This window comes from Ixodes scapularis, unplaced genomic scaffold, assembly GCF_016920785.2.
Source record: "Ixodes scapularis isolate PalLabHiFi unplaced genomic scaffold, ASM1692078v2 PGA_scaffold4__175_contigs__length_147842914, whole genome shotgun sequence".
Lineage (NCBI taxonomy): Eukaryota > Metazoa > Arthropoda > Arachnida > Ixodida > Ixodidae > Ixodes > Ixodes scapularis.
Genome location: NW_024609879.1, coordinates 137273820 through 137288229, shown reverse-complemented (window position 1 = coordinate 137288229; position 14410 = coordinate 137273820). Strand labels below are relative to the sequence as shown.

At 47.8% G+C, this 14410-nt stretch overlaps 1 protein-coding gene across 1 annotated transcript in view; it reads left to right on the top strand.

Annotated features, from left to right (window-relative positions):
- The window catches only part of LOC115313303, a 159622-nt gene extending 145457 nt beyond the window's left edge, over nt 1–14165 (top strand). Inside the window, exons 12-13 of the mRNA XM_042293719.1 lie at nt 13870–13980; nt 14118–14165. Coding sequence (XP_042149653.1) covers nt 13870–13980; nt 14118–14165 — 159 coding nt within the window. The remainder of the gene's footprint in view (nt 1–13869; nt 13981–14117) is intronic.
- The last annotated feature ends 245 nt before the right edge of the window (nt 14166–14410 follow it).

Genomic DNA, 14410 nt, shown 5'->3' with positions numbered 1-14410 from the left:
GATGTAATCCGTGATATTTGTCGACACGGTCAAAGCAGGACAATCACACATACACCAACGAGATGGAATGGCTCTTTGGAAGTTTCAACACGATGCGGCGCACAAGCTGTCATTTGCCGAACCCAACCAAACCGCAAGAATTCCTGACTTCTTTAAAAAATCGCTTGTTGCCGATATGCGCGTAGGACTTTCCGAACACTGATAGCTTTGGCGCACATCCAATACGTTGTCGACACATCCTAATAAGACCGGTTAGGCGACAGATCGAAGCAGGTAAGATGAGCGAATTTCAAACTGCAACTGAGAACAAGCAGACAAAGAGAAAAGCGGCGGCCAGGCGCGCCCGTCCGGATCTCGATGCTTATCAGCGTTTAGCTGGCGCGCTGCTGCGGGTCACGTGACAGAGGTGACAAGAGAGGAGGGAAGAAGCGCGGTGGAGGTGCAGGACACCGGAACAGCACCGAACCCTCTCCCCAGGCATTCCAGTGAGACGTGTTTATGTAGCCTCAGAAAGCAGGCGCGCGCGCGCGCATTTTAGCACGCTCGGACGCTCGAAATGGCGGCGGGGCGGCGAGAAGCCCGGCTTGCTCCCGAGCGAATAAGTACTCAGCGCGGGCTCGTAGTTAGACTGCTGCAAAGGCGGGCGTGGTCTCGCAATGGTCGATGTTCTTGCAGCTGGGTGTTCAAGCGTTACCTTCGCTGCGTCTTGAATTGAAGTGAAACGGAGTCTAGAAGTACGTTCTTTCACGCGGTCACGTCTGCGAGAGATTCGAGCTGAATAAGTAAATTGAGGTAACAAAGCTTTAAAGTTCTGTCAAAAATATCGGCTCACCAACGTCGCGCGTTTGCGTAAAAAAAAGTGTTAGCTTTAGTTGCAGTATAAGCGAACATCAGCGCAATTAAAATATAAATATAATTACTTGCATTACGCGGATGATCTGAAATCGATAAACGGGCGCTCCCAGCCTTCCGGAAACATTGGCTGCCACGGCTGAAACAGGCGTGCCCACGCCGCCCGATCTGTACCTTCAATATCAAACAGGCTCCGGAGAGCCGTTTGATTAAACCGGTACAGTTTGCCGGTCACTAGTCACCCGTCTGTGCATCATGATCACCGGTTTGAGCAAACGTGCAACAACTTTGCCCAAACGGGTCGCCCATTTGCCCAGACGAGCGACCCGTTTGCCAAAGAAGTGACTTGTTTGTCCAAATAGGTGAACATTATGGCTCATACGGGGGACCCCTTTGAGCCACACGAGCGACCCCTTTGGCAAACTCGTGACCGGTATGGTTAAAATGTTACCGTTATGGACACGTTTATTTTCATATAGGTGCCAAATGTTTTTTTTTTCTTTTTTTTCAGTAGGGTACTACTCACGAAAACTGCTTATGACTCTGTGGTGGACTAGTTCACGCTCGCAGGTGTGTGACACAGTGAGACGGAACACGAAGACAATGTGGTTGGATACGATAAATATGATTAAAGACTTAAGACATTATATACAGATTATTACAAAAACCGCACAAAGGAATGTCACGGACAGTATGGAATAAGAGTGTTACAGGCCTTGCCGGGGAGCGATGCGACAGTGTTCGAAGCCTGGTGAGCGTTGCAGCGATGGCTTGGTTGGATGTCTCAGCCCGTCTGTTGACGTGTGGCTAGGAGGCGGCATCTTCGTAGTCGGGTCTTGCGTGTAGCTGCAAGACTCCGTCGACCTGTCGACGGACGACCTTGCGTAAAGTTGCAAGGCACAGCCCGCCGGCCTGATGCTGTCCCGTCGAGTTCTAGACTTCTTCTTCTTCGACCTCCTTCTTTTTCTTCTCCCTCAGTAAAGGCTTTCTTTCTTGCCCGTGGAAATCACCACGCTCACCCCAAATCACCACAATCACCCCCCACTTAAGATAGTTATTTGGTTGAAACAACTTCTACGACGTTCACTGTCACTGAGTACGCAAGCTACCATATGCTATAAATTATGTCCGTTGATCATATACACACACACACAAAAAAAAATTCTACGCGAAGGATGAGGCAATAATAGTCACGGCCTAAACATTGTGCATTGAAAAAAAATAGTTTTAACACAAACAGCAGTATATACGTCAAAAGTCACTGAAAAAGGACCGTCGGCCACACGTGCACTTAAAAAATATTTACGCACCTAAAACCATGAATGACCCAAACAAATATTCTTAAGCAGCAGAAATCCGACTCATATAATCAGCGCCAACGTTTTCACTACCTTTGATATACTCAACGGTAAAGTCGTATTCCATAAGAGCTAAGCTCCAGCGCAAGACTCGGTTGTTGACGTGCTTTGCGGAATTTATATAAACAAGTGGCTGGTGGTCACTCTGCAAAATGAATGACCTTCTGAACAAGAATACATGAAATTTCTTAACTGCCCACGTAAGTGCCAGACCTTCTCGTTCGATTGTTGAATAGCCTGCTTCACGCGGGAGAAGTCGACGACTTGCGTAGGCGACCGGGTGAAGAACATCATCATGCCGTTGCATGAGAACGGCACCCACGCTGGTGTTCGACGCATCGGTGCGTAGCACGAAAGGTTTCGAGAACTCTGGTGCTTTTAGAATGGGGTCTTTGGACAATTGTTCTCTTAGCTTGTCAAAAGCCTCTTGTTCCTTTTTGCTTTAATTTACCCTGTTTGGTGCCCTCTTTCGTGTCGGTTCGGTTAGTGGATGAGAAATCTCAGCGTACTGAGGAACGAAATCCCGATAATAGCCCGTAAGGCCGAGGAATGATCGCACCTCTTTTTTCGTCTCTGGCTGTTTAGCAGCTTCAATCTTCTCCAATGTCTCGACCTGCGACCTCAGGAGACCATGACCAACGATGTGTCCGAAGAACTTCACAGAGGGAAAACCAACTTTGCTCTTTGTAGGTCGGATGGTTAAACCGGCATCCTTAACCCGCCGGAAGAACAACTCGAGCGCCTCCAGGTGTTCCTCCCAGTTCTCTGTGGCAATGAGGACGTCGTCGAAGTAGTGGTAGACCTTTGGGAGACCCTGGACCACTTTTCTCATCAGCCGGGTGAAAATGGCCGGTGCGGTTTTGATGCCAAAGGGCATAACACGGAACTGGTACAATCCCAATCTGGAAGAGAAGGCTGTCATTGGTTTTGCTTCCTCATGCATTGGAACCTGCCAGTACCCCTTCGAGAAGTCGAACCTTGAGAAGTACCGGCTTCGTCCTAATTGTGCAAACATCATGTCCACCCTTGGTATTGGTTCGTTGTCGGAGATCAGAGCCCTGTTCAGTTGGAAATCAATGCACAGCCGCATTGACTTGTCTTTTTTCTTTACCACCACAACAGGTGATTGATACGGGGACTCCGATGGCTCAATTATGCATTGCTGTAGCATTTGCTGGATTTCACTTTCCACAGCTTCTTGTAAAGAGAATGGTATCGGGTACTGGTTCACTTGAACAGGGGTGTCTGTTGTAAGCTTCAATTTGCATTCCACCAAATCGGTCTCTCCTGGAACATCTGAAAGACTCCCCTGGTGTGCCGCCAAGAGGGCAGCAACCTGAGTTCGTTGATCGCTAGTTAATTCGTCGGAAACTTTCACGTCTCGGTAAGTTTCCTTTTTGGTGCAGCGTCAGCACAGGTACATCTTCTTCCTCCACTTCCTCGTGTTGGAATGCGGCTGACGCACGTTGGGGTGTCTGATCGGTTAGTGGCCTTTCTTCATACTTCTTCAGCATGTTGATGTGGAACAAGCTGGTTCTGGTCCCTAGGTCGATGACGTAGTCGACGTCGTTTCGTCTTTCTAAGACGGCAAAGGGACCTTTCCCAGTCAAGATAAGTTTGTTAGCGTCAGAGGGAAGGAGTAGAAGAACCTTGTCTCCGACAGAGAGTTGGCGCACTCTTGCCTTTTTGTCATAATATCTCTTCTGTACGGCCTTCGCTTTCGTGAGATGTTCTTGGGCCATCCGGCATGTTTCCTCTAATCGCTGGCGCAGGTCAATCATGTAGCCATATGAGGTCTTCGTCTCGTCGTCTATACGTTCCCCTGTCCAGAGCTCTTTCAAGATGGCCATGGGTCCTCTGACGTATCTGCCGTACAGTAAGTCGAAGGGCGCAAACCCGAGGCTAGTCTGGGGAAGTTCGCGATACGCGAATAACAAAGGCGCTAAGTACCTGTCCCAGCTTTTAGGGCACTCCTGACACATCCGGCGTATCATTCGCTTCAACGTACCATTAAAGCGTTCTACAAGGCCATTGGCCATAGGATGGTACGGTGTGGTCGGCAGCTGTCTGAACGAGAGAAGACGACTGAACTCCTTCATGAGTCCAGACAGGAACGATCTGCCACGATCGCTAATGATTTTGCGCGGAAACCCCACGCGTGAGAACATTTCGAGGAGAGCTTCGGCTACCTTCTCGGTCTCAATGCTTGGCAGAGCCATGGCGTCAGGGTAACATGTCGCGAAGTCCACCATGGTGAGGACATAGCGGTTTCCCTTCTCTGAGATTGGTGCTAGTGGGCCCACAATATCGATGGCTACCCGCTGAAAAGGTGTAGCAATGACTGGTATGTTTCCGAGAGGCACACGGCCTACTAAGTGCTTTGGCACAGTTCGCTGGCAGATGTCACAAGATTTTACGAACCGAGTGACATCTCCCTGCACACCCGGCCAGTAAAACTCCTCGAGCACCCGATCTGTTGTGCGCTTAATTCCCTGGTGTCCAGAGAGAATCCCCTCGTGCGCCATTTTCAGCACGAAGCTTCGAAGGTTGCTTGGAACGACGAGCTGTTCCATTTGCTTAGCCGATGGTAACCTGTAGTGACGGAAAAGAATTCCATTTGTCAACACGAACTTAGCATCAGCTGCTCGTGACACCACCTCGCGTCCAACAGCTTCAAAGCAGCCGTTTAGCGAAGGGTCTTCTCTTTGCTTGGTTCGCAGCTCCTCTGGATGAATGTCCACTGGATTGACCGTTGCCACAGGGAGCCGGCCAGCTGCACCCTCAAGCTGCTTGTCCTTCGGATTCATAGCAGCCAAGAAAGAGGGCGTCTTCGTACCAGTTGGTTGACTCGTCAGACTACTGTGGCTCTCATTCGAGGTCTCTGGTGCAGGCTCTTCTTTCTGGGTTGGAGCATACTGCTCTGCTTTCCAGTTGATATCAGGAGCAGAAACATCCCGTACGCCAACAACGTTTCCTAATACGACGTCGTACAGCGGATTTTCCATGCACGTTGCAGTCACTCTGCCCGTGAAATAAGGAGAATCAATGTCCACCTCCGCTTCAGGTAGACACCTGACTATCCGGTCCAACAGGTAGAGCATTCGGCTTTTTCCTGTCAGTTTGCCATCAGGAACTAATGACCGCTTTACTATTACGGAGTTACATCCGGAATCCCGGAGAACAGTGACAGGGTGTCCCTCAAGCAGTCCTGTAGCCGTCGGCATATCTTCTGCTTGAACCTCGGACCCCTTTGTCCTTGCCGTTCCCACCGGATATTGCTTCGACAAACAGGCGTCGGAGCCCAAGTCCTCAGGACGATTGCAGTGCATCACTGAGCACGACGCTTTACCGCCAACGCCTCACTTTTTGTTAGGACAAGCCTCGGCTTTGTGCCCATTATCGCGGCATTTCCAGCAGAAATTCGCATTTTGTTTAGGTCCTTTTGAGTTGGACCAGCAGTCTGCGGCCCGATGGCCCAGTTTGTTACAGAGGAAGCACTGCGGCTTTCTCTTTTCATCTCGATGGACGGGAATTCTAGCTAAGCCCGAAGGATTGCTAGAACATTTTTCTTCATTTTTTCCAAGGTTGGTCAACCCTTGGGCCTCGAGGTAGTGGTCTGTAGCAGTGTTGTACACGTTCCTCAAAAAAAGGAGCGAAAGCTCGTTCCTCGTTCCTTCTGATTTTTGGAACGCGTTCCCGTTACAAGTTCCATATGGGAAAAAGGAACTCGTTCCCGTTACAGTTAAAAAAAATGGAATGTATCGTTACATATACGTTACATTTGTATTTTTTGCTAATTACCATATTTAGTTAAATCAAGCAGAGTTTTCTTATTTTTTTATCTATCCCATTAATAGTCAACATACGAATTTGTATGTCGTGATGGAAGGGCACCAGGAGTAGAAAACACGCGGAAGTAGGGTTTCATTTGTTGATATATTAATGTTAATAATCTCAGCTATTAACCATGTCCATGTTTGTAGTGGACAATTCAGACGAGTCAAATGTACTTTTACCCAAGATTGCACGAGCGTTTTACAACAACCTCACACGCTTCAATTTAACAGAGTCCCGTGTTAGAACTTAACAACAGTTGCTTCTCGATGTTGCTTTCCGCAAGACGAGCAAGTAAAGGAGAGGGTAGGACTTTTGGAAAGTCCTACCCTCTCCTACCCTCTTGAAAGCTACAAATACTTCGTTGTGAAGGTTGGATTTGTTCTTCAGTTTGAAGGTGGGGGACATGAGAAGGAATAAGGGTTATTCTTTATGTATCTTTTAAGTGAATAGTGTCCGGGATACAAGCGTGAGTCTGGTATCTGGCAATCTGTGATCTTGTTTTAATTGTAGGTCTCGTTATTGAAGTTCAAAAATGGCAGTAGTCGGAATAAGATTTCTGGGTATATGAGGATTCGTGGAACCAAAGAAAGTAGCTGAGTTTGAAACAACCCTCTTTCTTTGTTTTTTCCTACGACTAAAAGCCTTGCTTTCTGTACCGCAGTTTCGGGCACTCAAAAAAGAATCAATGTCCACCAGCTTTCCTACTCACGACACTGTCAGAAAGCGAAGACCACACAAAATAATGCACAAGATGAGTAGCCAAAAAGGTAACGATATCCTGCACTTTGCACTTTTAAAATTCCCCTGTTCGAAGTAAAATAAAAATTACCCCACTGGACGAAAAAAAAGGAACGCCGTTACTATTTCCGTTCTAGTAAAAATGTAACGCGTTCCCGTTCCACTTCCAGCGGTGCAAAATGGAACGGCGGCGTTCCTTCGTTCCTCCCAAAAGGAACGCGTTCCAGGAACGCCGTTCCTTGGAACGCCGTTCCGTACAACACTGGTCTGTAGCCTCCGCTAGCTTATCGAGGCCCTGGCAGCCCCTTTCCTTTAAAAACATCGCGAGCTTCTCATGGCATTGTTTCAGGAACTGTTCCGACACTATTTTATCTCAAAGTGCGTCGTAAGTGTGTTCCGTTTTTACCACCTTTTGCCAGTGGTCAAAATACCCTAAAAGGCGGCCGGAAAATTGCCTACCCGTCTCCGTGTCCTCCGGTCTCGCGCTCCAAAACTTAGTGTGGTACCCTTCCTCGGTGTACCGAAAACGTTGAAGGAGTGTCTGCTTCAACTTATTATAGTCCATGGCGTCGTCAGGAGTCATGTGTCCGACCACACTTAGCGCCTCTCTTGTCAGGCATAGGCTGAGGGACAAGGCCCATTTATCCGGGGGCCACTCCTGACTAGTTGCCACCCGCTCAAATCTTTGGATATACGCATCAAGTTCGTCGCGCCTCTCGTTAAATGCCGGTATTAGCTTGTGCGGGCTCCGATGTCCATGTACAGGGCCAGTTGACGTACCCTCGCCAGCCGCATCTGGAACTACCGCTCCAACGATCCCCTGTCGCTCCTGTAAGCGTAACTTCAGCTCTAGTACTGCGCGTTCTGCATCTAATCGAGCGCGAGCATTGGCTTCCGATTCTTTGACAGCCTCGCGCTCTGCCGCACGCTGATCTTGATCGCGAGCACGTTCATCGTCCATCCATTGTTTTAGTTCTGGCCCCGAAAGCCCCAACTCTTTGCCAACCTTCATTAACTTCTCGAGATCCATTCTCGGTCGTCACACACACACACCAGCTAGGTGAAACTCTTTAGAGTAGAAAACAAGAGCAAAGTCCTGTCGCGGACGCCAGATATGTGGTGGACTAGTTCACGCTCGCAGGTGTGTGACACAGTGAGACGGAACACGAAGACAATGTGGTTGGATACGATAAATATAATTAAAGATTTAAGACATTATATACAGATTATTACAAAAACCGCACAAAGGAGTGTCACTGACAGTATGGAATAAGAGTGTTACAGGCTTTGCCGGGGAGCAATGCGACAGTGTTCGAAGCCTGGTGAGCGTTGCAGCGATGGCTTGGTTGGATGTCTCAGCCCTACTGTTGACGTGTAGCTAGGAGGCGGTGTCTTCGTAGTCGGGTCTTGCGTGTAGCTGCAAGACTCCGTCGACCTGTCGACGGACGACCTTGCGTAAAGTTGCAAGGCACAGCCCGCCGGCCTGATGCGTTCCCGTGAAGTTCCAGACTTCCTCTTCTTCGACCTCCTTCTTTTTCTTCTCCCTCAGTGAAGGCTTTGTTTCTTGCCCGTGGAAATCACCACGCTCACCCCAAATCACCACAGACTCATATCGACGATCGTGTCATGTTTTCAGTGTGTATGGTCTATCAAGTCAGGTCTGTAGAAAGTCTAGGAATATGGCGACGCAAAGTTTAACGACCGTTGGCGACTGACAGTTGGTAGGATTTCTGTCGACAGTGCTCTGTAGACTCCTGTTGACAGGAAATCTGTAGAAACCTTGTAGAAAAATGGTGATAAGATAGGAAGTGGACAGGTATGTTAAAGAATCGTTAAGATGTCTCAAGACTTCCTCACATTTTTTTTTTTTTTTTGTAAGGAACGTCGGACCGTGGTTGGAGGGCCCTCCAATCACGGTCTGACGAGATGCTTCAATGCCCGACAGTTTACGTAATCTCATATTGTTGCACCGCCGATACGCGAACACATGGCCACATCGGCGATAATTCCTGACTTCCGTTCACAACGCACAACACTACCATCGCGATGTTGCTGCTATGTTGGCGACACGCAGAAATACAGAACCACGTTGATTGCCGGTTGGAACTCGGCATCGGAAAACAGAACCGAACTCAGCACAGGAGGCACCCAGGCACCTGGCAGTGAAACCCGCCTGTCTTGGACACAGTCTCCGCGGTTTTCATACGTCGTGAACGTCCAAACGTCGTTCCGCATTCCGAAGGCGGCCATCTTAGTCTATTTTCCGTATCGCTTCTGTCGCTGTTCCCGAACTTCGCTGTTTTTAACGGCTACGTTTGCTCGCTTTATAAAATTAGCGGTAAAAACGTCAATGCAACCGAAATGTTCTGCACGTTTGGACAGGAAGACTGAATTACAGGCGGCCTTCGCTGCCGCTGAATCTTTATCAACTCAACAGCATCTATTAAACAACGTGCGCGACGTGCTCGAAAAAACGAAACCGAAAGAAGATGAGGTGGGAGGACTATAACTTTTTCCCGCCTGCCCGGAGAAGGAGAAGAAAGTCTCGTTCCTCCCATCATCTTGTGTCTGCATGGGAGCGCGTCAGTAAAAGGGAGGAAGACGCGCCGTTGCTTCCTTGTCAGGTTCGGAGGCCTGAACCGCCACCGAACCTCCAAGACTCGCGCGGCGGTTCAAAAAAGCAGGTCGTCCTCATCGTGCATGTCGTGTTCATCACCACCGCGCTGCCGGGGCTTTCCCAGTCCAAATGCCTACCATAACAATATCTGGAACTCGGCTCGTGTGTGCACTGCCGGGTCTCAATTGAACCCGTTCGCATTTCTACCTTCTCGTTTTTAACTTCTCATTTCAACCCAGCGCAAAGCAACTTTCGCGTTTCTCCCTTTGTCATTTATACCGTTCTCAAAACAAACTTTCGGGTTTTGACTCTTCTCAACACGACTTTTCTCATTTTAACCTTTCTCATTTCAAATTTTCTCAAAACATACTTTCTGGTTTCGACCATTGTCACAAAGACTTTTCTCATTATAACCTATCTCATTTCGAACCCAAATTAATCAAACATCATGATCTCGCAATCTTTCTGCGGTATTTATGGCGAATTCGGGTAGTTAATTGCCTTCGAGCCCTTGCCTGTGGCACCGGCAACCAACAACGCGCCAGCGGCGCATCACGTGACCCTCTCCACCCAAATGCAAAGCACAATGAACTGGCGTTTTTATTTGACTGGGTCGCGAGTGAGCTCTGTTAACTTCTTTTTCGATCATTTTGTGGCACCATGAGCACGCTGCATACGCCAACAACATAAATTACGGCTCTTTGAGATGTGTGTAAACAGAAGCGGCTTCACGAAACTTTTCAAAATATTGGCATTACCACAGTCCGTACAGCTGACAAAATATGAAAATATAAAATCAATGAAAGGGCAGATGTATAAATCAGTGTGGTGCTGCCCGCACGCGCGTCAAATTTCAATAAACTTCGTTTGGATTTTCGATTAACTGTTGCCATGGTGGCTTGCCAGCGTCGCTTTTCATATTCTGTTTACTGTTAGTAGAGAGTTTTAGTAGATCGTTCCCGTGACTCCGATAAGGATACCCGATACTCCGCAACCGCCTCCCTTGCGCATTCGAAGTATCGTTATCGGGGCTATCGGGGGTATCAGAACGATCTACTAAAACTCTCTAGTACCTTTTTTTGGAATCCTCAGTCTTCTCATTGCACCCACCGTCCTTGAAATTGTAATGCGTGTTCAAGTTTCAAATTACATCACTATGCATACTTTTTTTTTTTTCAGCGATGTAACAACTTGTTATTACAGAGTTGTAAAATAAAGTGTGTATCATGCAGCCCGTGTCTCAGAGCAAACACACCTTGCTCAGGCTGGATAAATTCTTGCAAAAATGTTGACTTTCTTTGAAACATAAATTATCTTTCTCTTCGTTGTTTTTGCTATCTTGTCTCAAAGCACAAAAGGGTGCCTGTCTCGATGGCTCCGTTTGCCACTCGAACCCGCTATTTGCCGCCTCAGCGAGCATTGTTTCGTTTGGTTCCCTATCCCGATTCGGATGTGACGATACCGGATACAGTCTGGCAGACAAGCTGCCCGACCTCTTGGGGCTCGGGAAAACTTCTGCTGTTAAATTGCCGGTACACACCTGAGAAGCGCAACCCGAAAAGCTTGCACCCGCCAGCCTTTGACCACGCGAACGCCCTTGCCGAAGATATGGGAAAACTTTTTTTCAGGGAAAATGACCACCCGAATAGGCCATTACGAGCAATAACACACGACTAGCACAATGATCCATCCGCTCCACACGACGACATCTTAACGACATACAGCGACAGAAGGGAAATGAAGTACCGAAGCTGCGCTAGCACTTTTGAAACCACGTCACCATGTGACCACGTAGCTACGTCAACAGACTCGGGGCGGCACGCAGGTATAAGAAAAATTGTTTCATGTGCTATGCAAGAGATGGTGCCGCTTCGCTTCATCTTCAACCGTGATCCTCAACTGTTTTTCTTTCTTTATATACCTCACTACGGTGTTCAAATGACAACGGGTTCAAATGAGAAAGGGTCGAAACGCGAAGGGCGTTTTGGGAATGAGTTCAGACGAGAAGGGTTCAAATGAGAATGGGTTCAAATGAGACGGGTCTAAATAAGGAAGGGTCGAAACGCGAAAGGTTAAAACGAGAAGGGCGTTTTGCGAATGGGTTCAAACGAGAAGGGTTCAAATAAGAATGCGTTGTTTCGAGGTACACCCCACGCGGCGGCTTGTTCTGGCTAGGAGTTAAAGGGGGTGAAGGCTGCTCGCTCTTTATTTTTAGAGCGCAGCTCTTAGCGTCCATTTCCGGCTTGAGCGGCGTCGCCGTCGCCGTCGCCGTCGGCGTAACCAAGGTGACCCCAAGGTCACGTGACCCCCCAAGGTCACGTAACCCCCTCCCAAGGTCACCCACGGTCACGTGATCCCCCAAGGTCACGTGACCCCTCCCTAGGTCACCTCAAGGTCACGTGACCATCCAAGGGTACCCCACGTGACCCCCCAAGATCACGTGACCCCTCCCAAGGTCACGTGACCTCTCCCAATGTCACATAACCTTCAAGGTCACGTGACCCCCGAGGTCACGTGACCCCTCCCTAGGTCACGTGACCCCTTTCTAGGTCGCCTCAAGGTCACATGACCCCCCAAGGTCACGTGACCCTCCCAAGGTCACGTGACCCCCTCTCCCCGAGGTCAGGTGACCCCCCGGAGCATATTAAAGAATGAGGGGAGGAGGAGGAGAAGGAGAAGGAGGGGTCTACCTTCCCCTCAGTACCCTTCCCTCCTCCTCCTCAAGAGCTGCGCTCCAATTCGGCGTTACAGGGAGTTGTAAACGGCCTTCACTTTTTTTTCTGGCACGATATCACTGCGTGGAAAGAAAAACTAACGCGTGTTTCGTAGGTTTAAAGTTCAGTTATTCATTCTAAGAAGCATTGGCGCAAATTTCAAAACTCGCTGCACTGCTCCTTTAACAAGTCGCTGACAACCTCTGCATGAACTTTTTTTTTTCTTTTTTTTTTTGACGTTGCAAACGACCGAATTTGGTTCTTAGGTAAGACCCTAAATATATTAGGCACAGAAACGTTCGCAAAGAAAAATATATTTCAAAACACCTGACTCGAAGCTTCCGCCACAATTCATGACGTAAATGGCGAAATTTCGCATTCCTGGCCTTCTTGGATGACTTTAGCCAGGAAGTGCTGTTTAACATCGTCTGCTACCTTCTCATCGATCACGGCCATCACTGGCACTCGCGTCTGCAAACCGGCCAATCAGGTCCTACTTCTCTGTACGCTTGCCACGGGACCTTTCTGGGCGTACAAAGGACACGTCATTTTTTAGTCCGATTTTCCTTTTTGACAATGTTTTCATTTGTGGGTCACAAACTCTTTTTAAAAAGGTAAAGCGGAAAACAACGCGTTGTAGACTGGTGAGCGACGCGAAAGATAGCTGAATTTTCTTGGTCTCTAAGACATAAAAAATAACCCGTCGGAGCCTTCGCTGACTTTCCCACCGCCCTCATCCTTCTTATTGTCCTTAGGACAGATGCCAAGCGCCACCGTGTTTAAAATAGAATGAACAAAAGCCGGGTGACGACCGATGTCTCGTCACCAGCACTGCCGGACTCCAAGTTTCTATATCGACTTTGAATTTTTCGTAAAAGCACTTGTCAACATTTTTTTGCTCTAGGCATGCAACTCGCAACGTCTGCGAATTTGGGAAACATGCTTCGCTAACTACATCATCAAGATAAGAAACGAGGATGCGCAATCCCTCTCTCCCTCCCCCCTCAGTTCGGCGGAAGGGGACGCGGATCGTTAACTAGCTGTTTTGCATGCTAAATGTTTTTTTTTGTTTTTGTTTTTTTTTGTTTCCTATGCAACATTTTAATGTTATATCACTCATTTTGTGAGTTTTGAAGAAAAAAACAAGGATATAGATATAGTAGACTGAACGTTTTGAAAAGCGAGGTCAGCGGGTGTGTGCTTAGCCCAATCTTAGCAATGACGACACAAGCTCCCGCTAGCAAAGCGAAACTCTAGCGTACAATCTCCTAAAAGTATTCAATATAGAGTTTTAGTGCTTCTGGGAACCGGGCTCAGCGGGCTCGTGCTCAATCCATGGTGCGAAGTGACGGCACAAATTACTACCTGTAGCGAAGCTTAACTCTAGAATACGGTTTTCAAAGACTCTAATACGAAAGTAGAGATTTTGGAGCTGGCAGTGGCCCTTTAAAGTGCATTTCGAGTACTGATTTCACAATACGAACGCGCACTCTGATTTCAATATCCACGGAAGCAAGAATGAATATCTAGCACTTTATACCTCGTTTCTGTGGGCCTAGTTTTCACGTTCTTAGACTCCCAACTTGGGTGCTGTAACATGCTAAGACCCCTGCCGCCTCCCTCCCTGCACCCCCCCCCCCCCCCCGGCGCTTCCTTCCAAAAGCTCATGTACTCCGTGAATTATCCGATGTATTTAAAGTTGGACAGCTACACTAAGACATACCAAAAGAGCTGTACAATATATTCCTTGCAGGAAAATATGTTGCAGAGATGTATTCTCCATTGTAAAACGCCTCGTGATGAAAATGGCTTAACTTGGAATCTGATGGTACCAGCCGACGACGGGACACCTTGCAGCAAAAAGGTGGGCTTACACCTTCACTTCTCTCGTTGCCAATAAAACTATAGACCCCCCCCCCAAAAAAAAAAAAAAAAATAAATAAAAAATCACATGCGGTCTTGTATCTGAAATAAACTGTTCTCGTACTCGTATTGTTTCAGCCTCCGAAGCATTGCATAGCTGAGGAATGTGTTTCAGTTTCGGAATAACAACCATGCCCTGTTGGTCGACTCAAAAAAAAAAAACACTTTAGGTCAAACTGTGCACGCAAAACACGATTTTAGTTTCCCATCAAAAGAAAAGAATAAAGGTAACTTTTTTGGAAGTCTAGGCACCAAGAATACTGAGCACAATAAAACCGTTAAAACAAGCTTTGTTGCAAACTTTGTGGTGAGTACCCGGAGCTAAGCTCTAATATTAAATTTTTCCTTCAAGCTTGAGCTCTATTTCTATA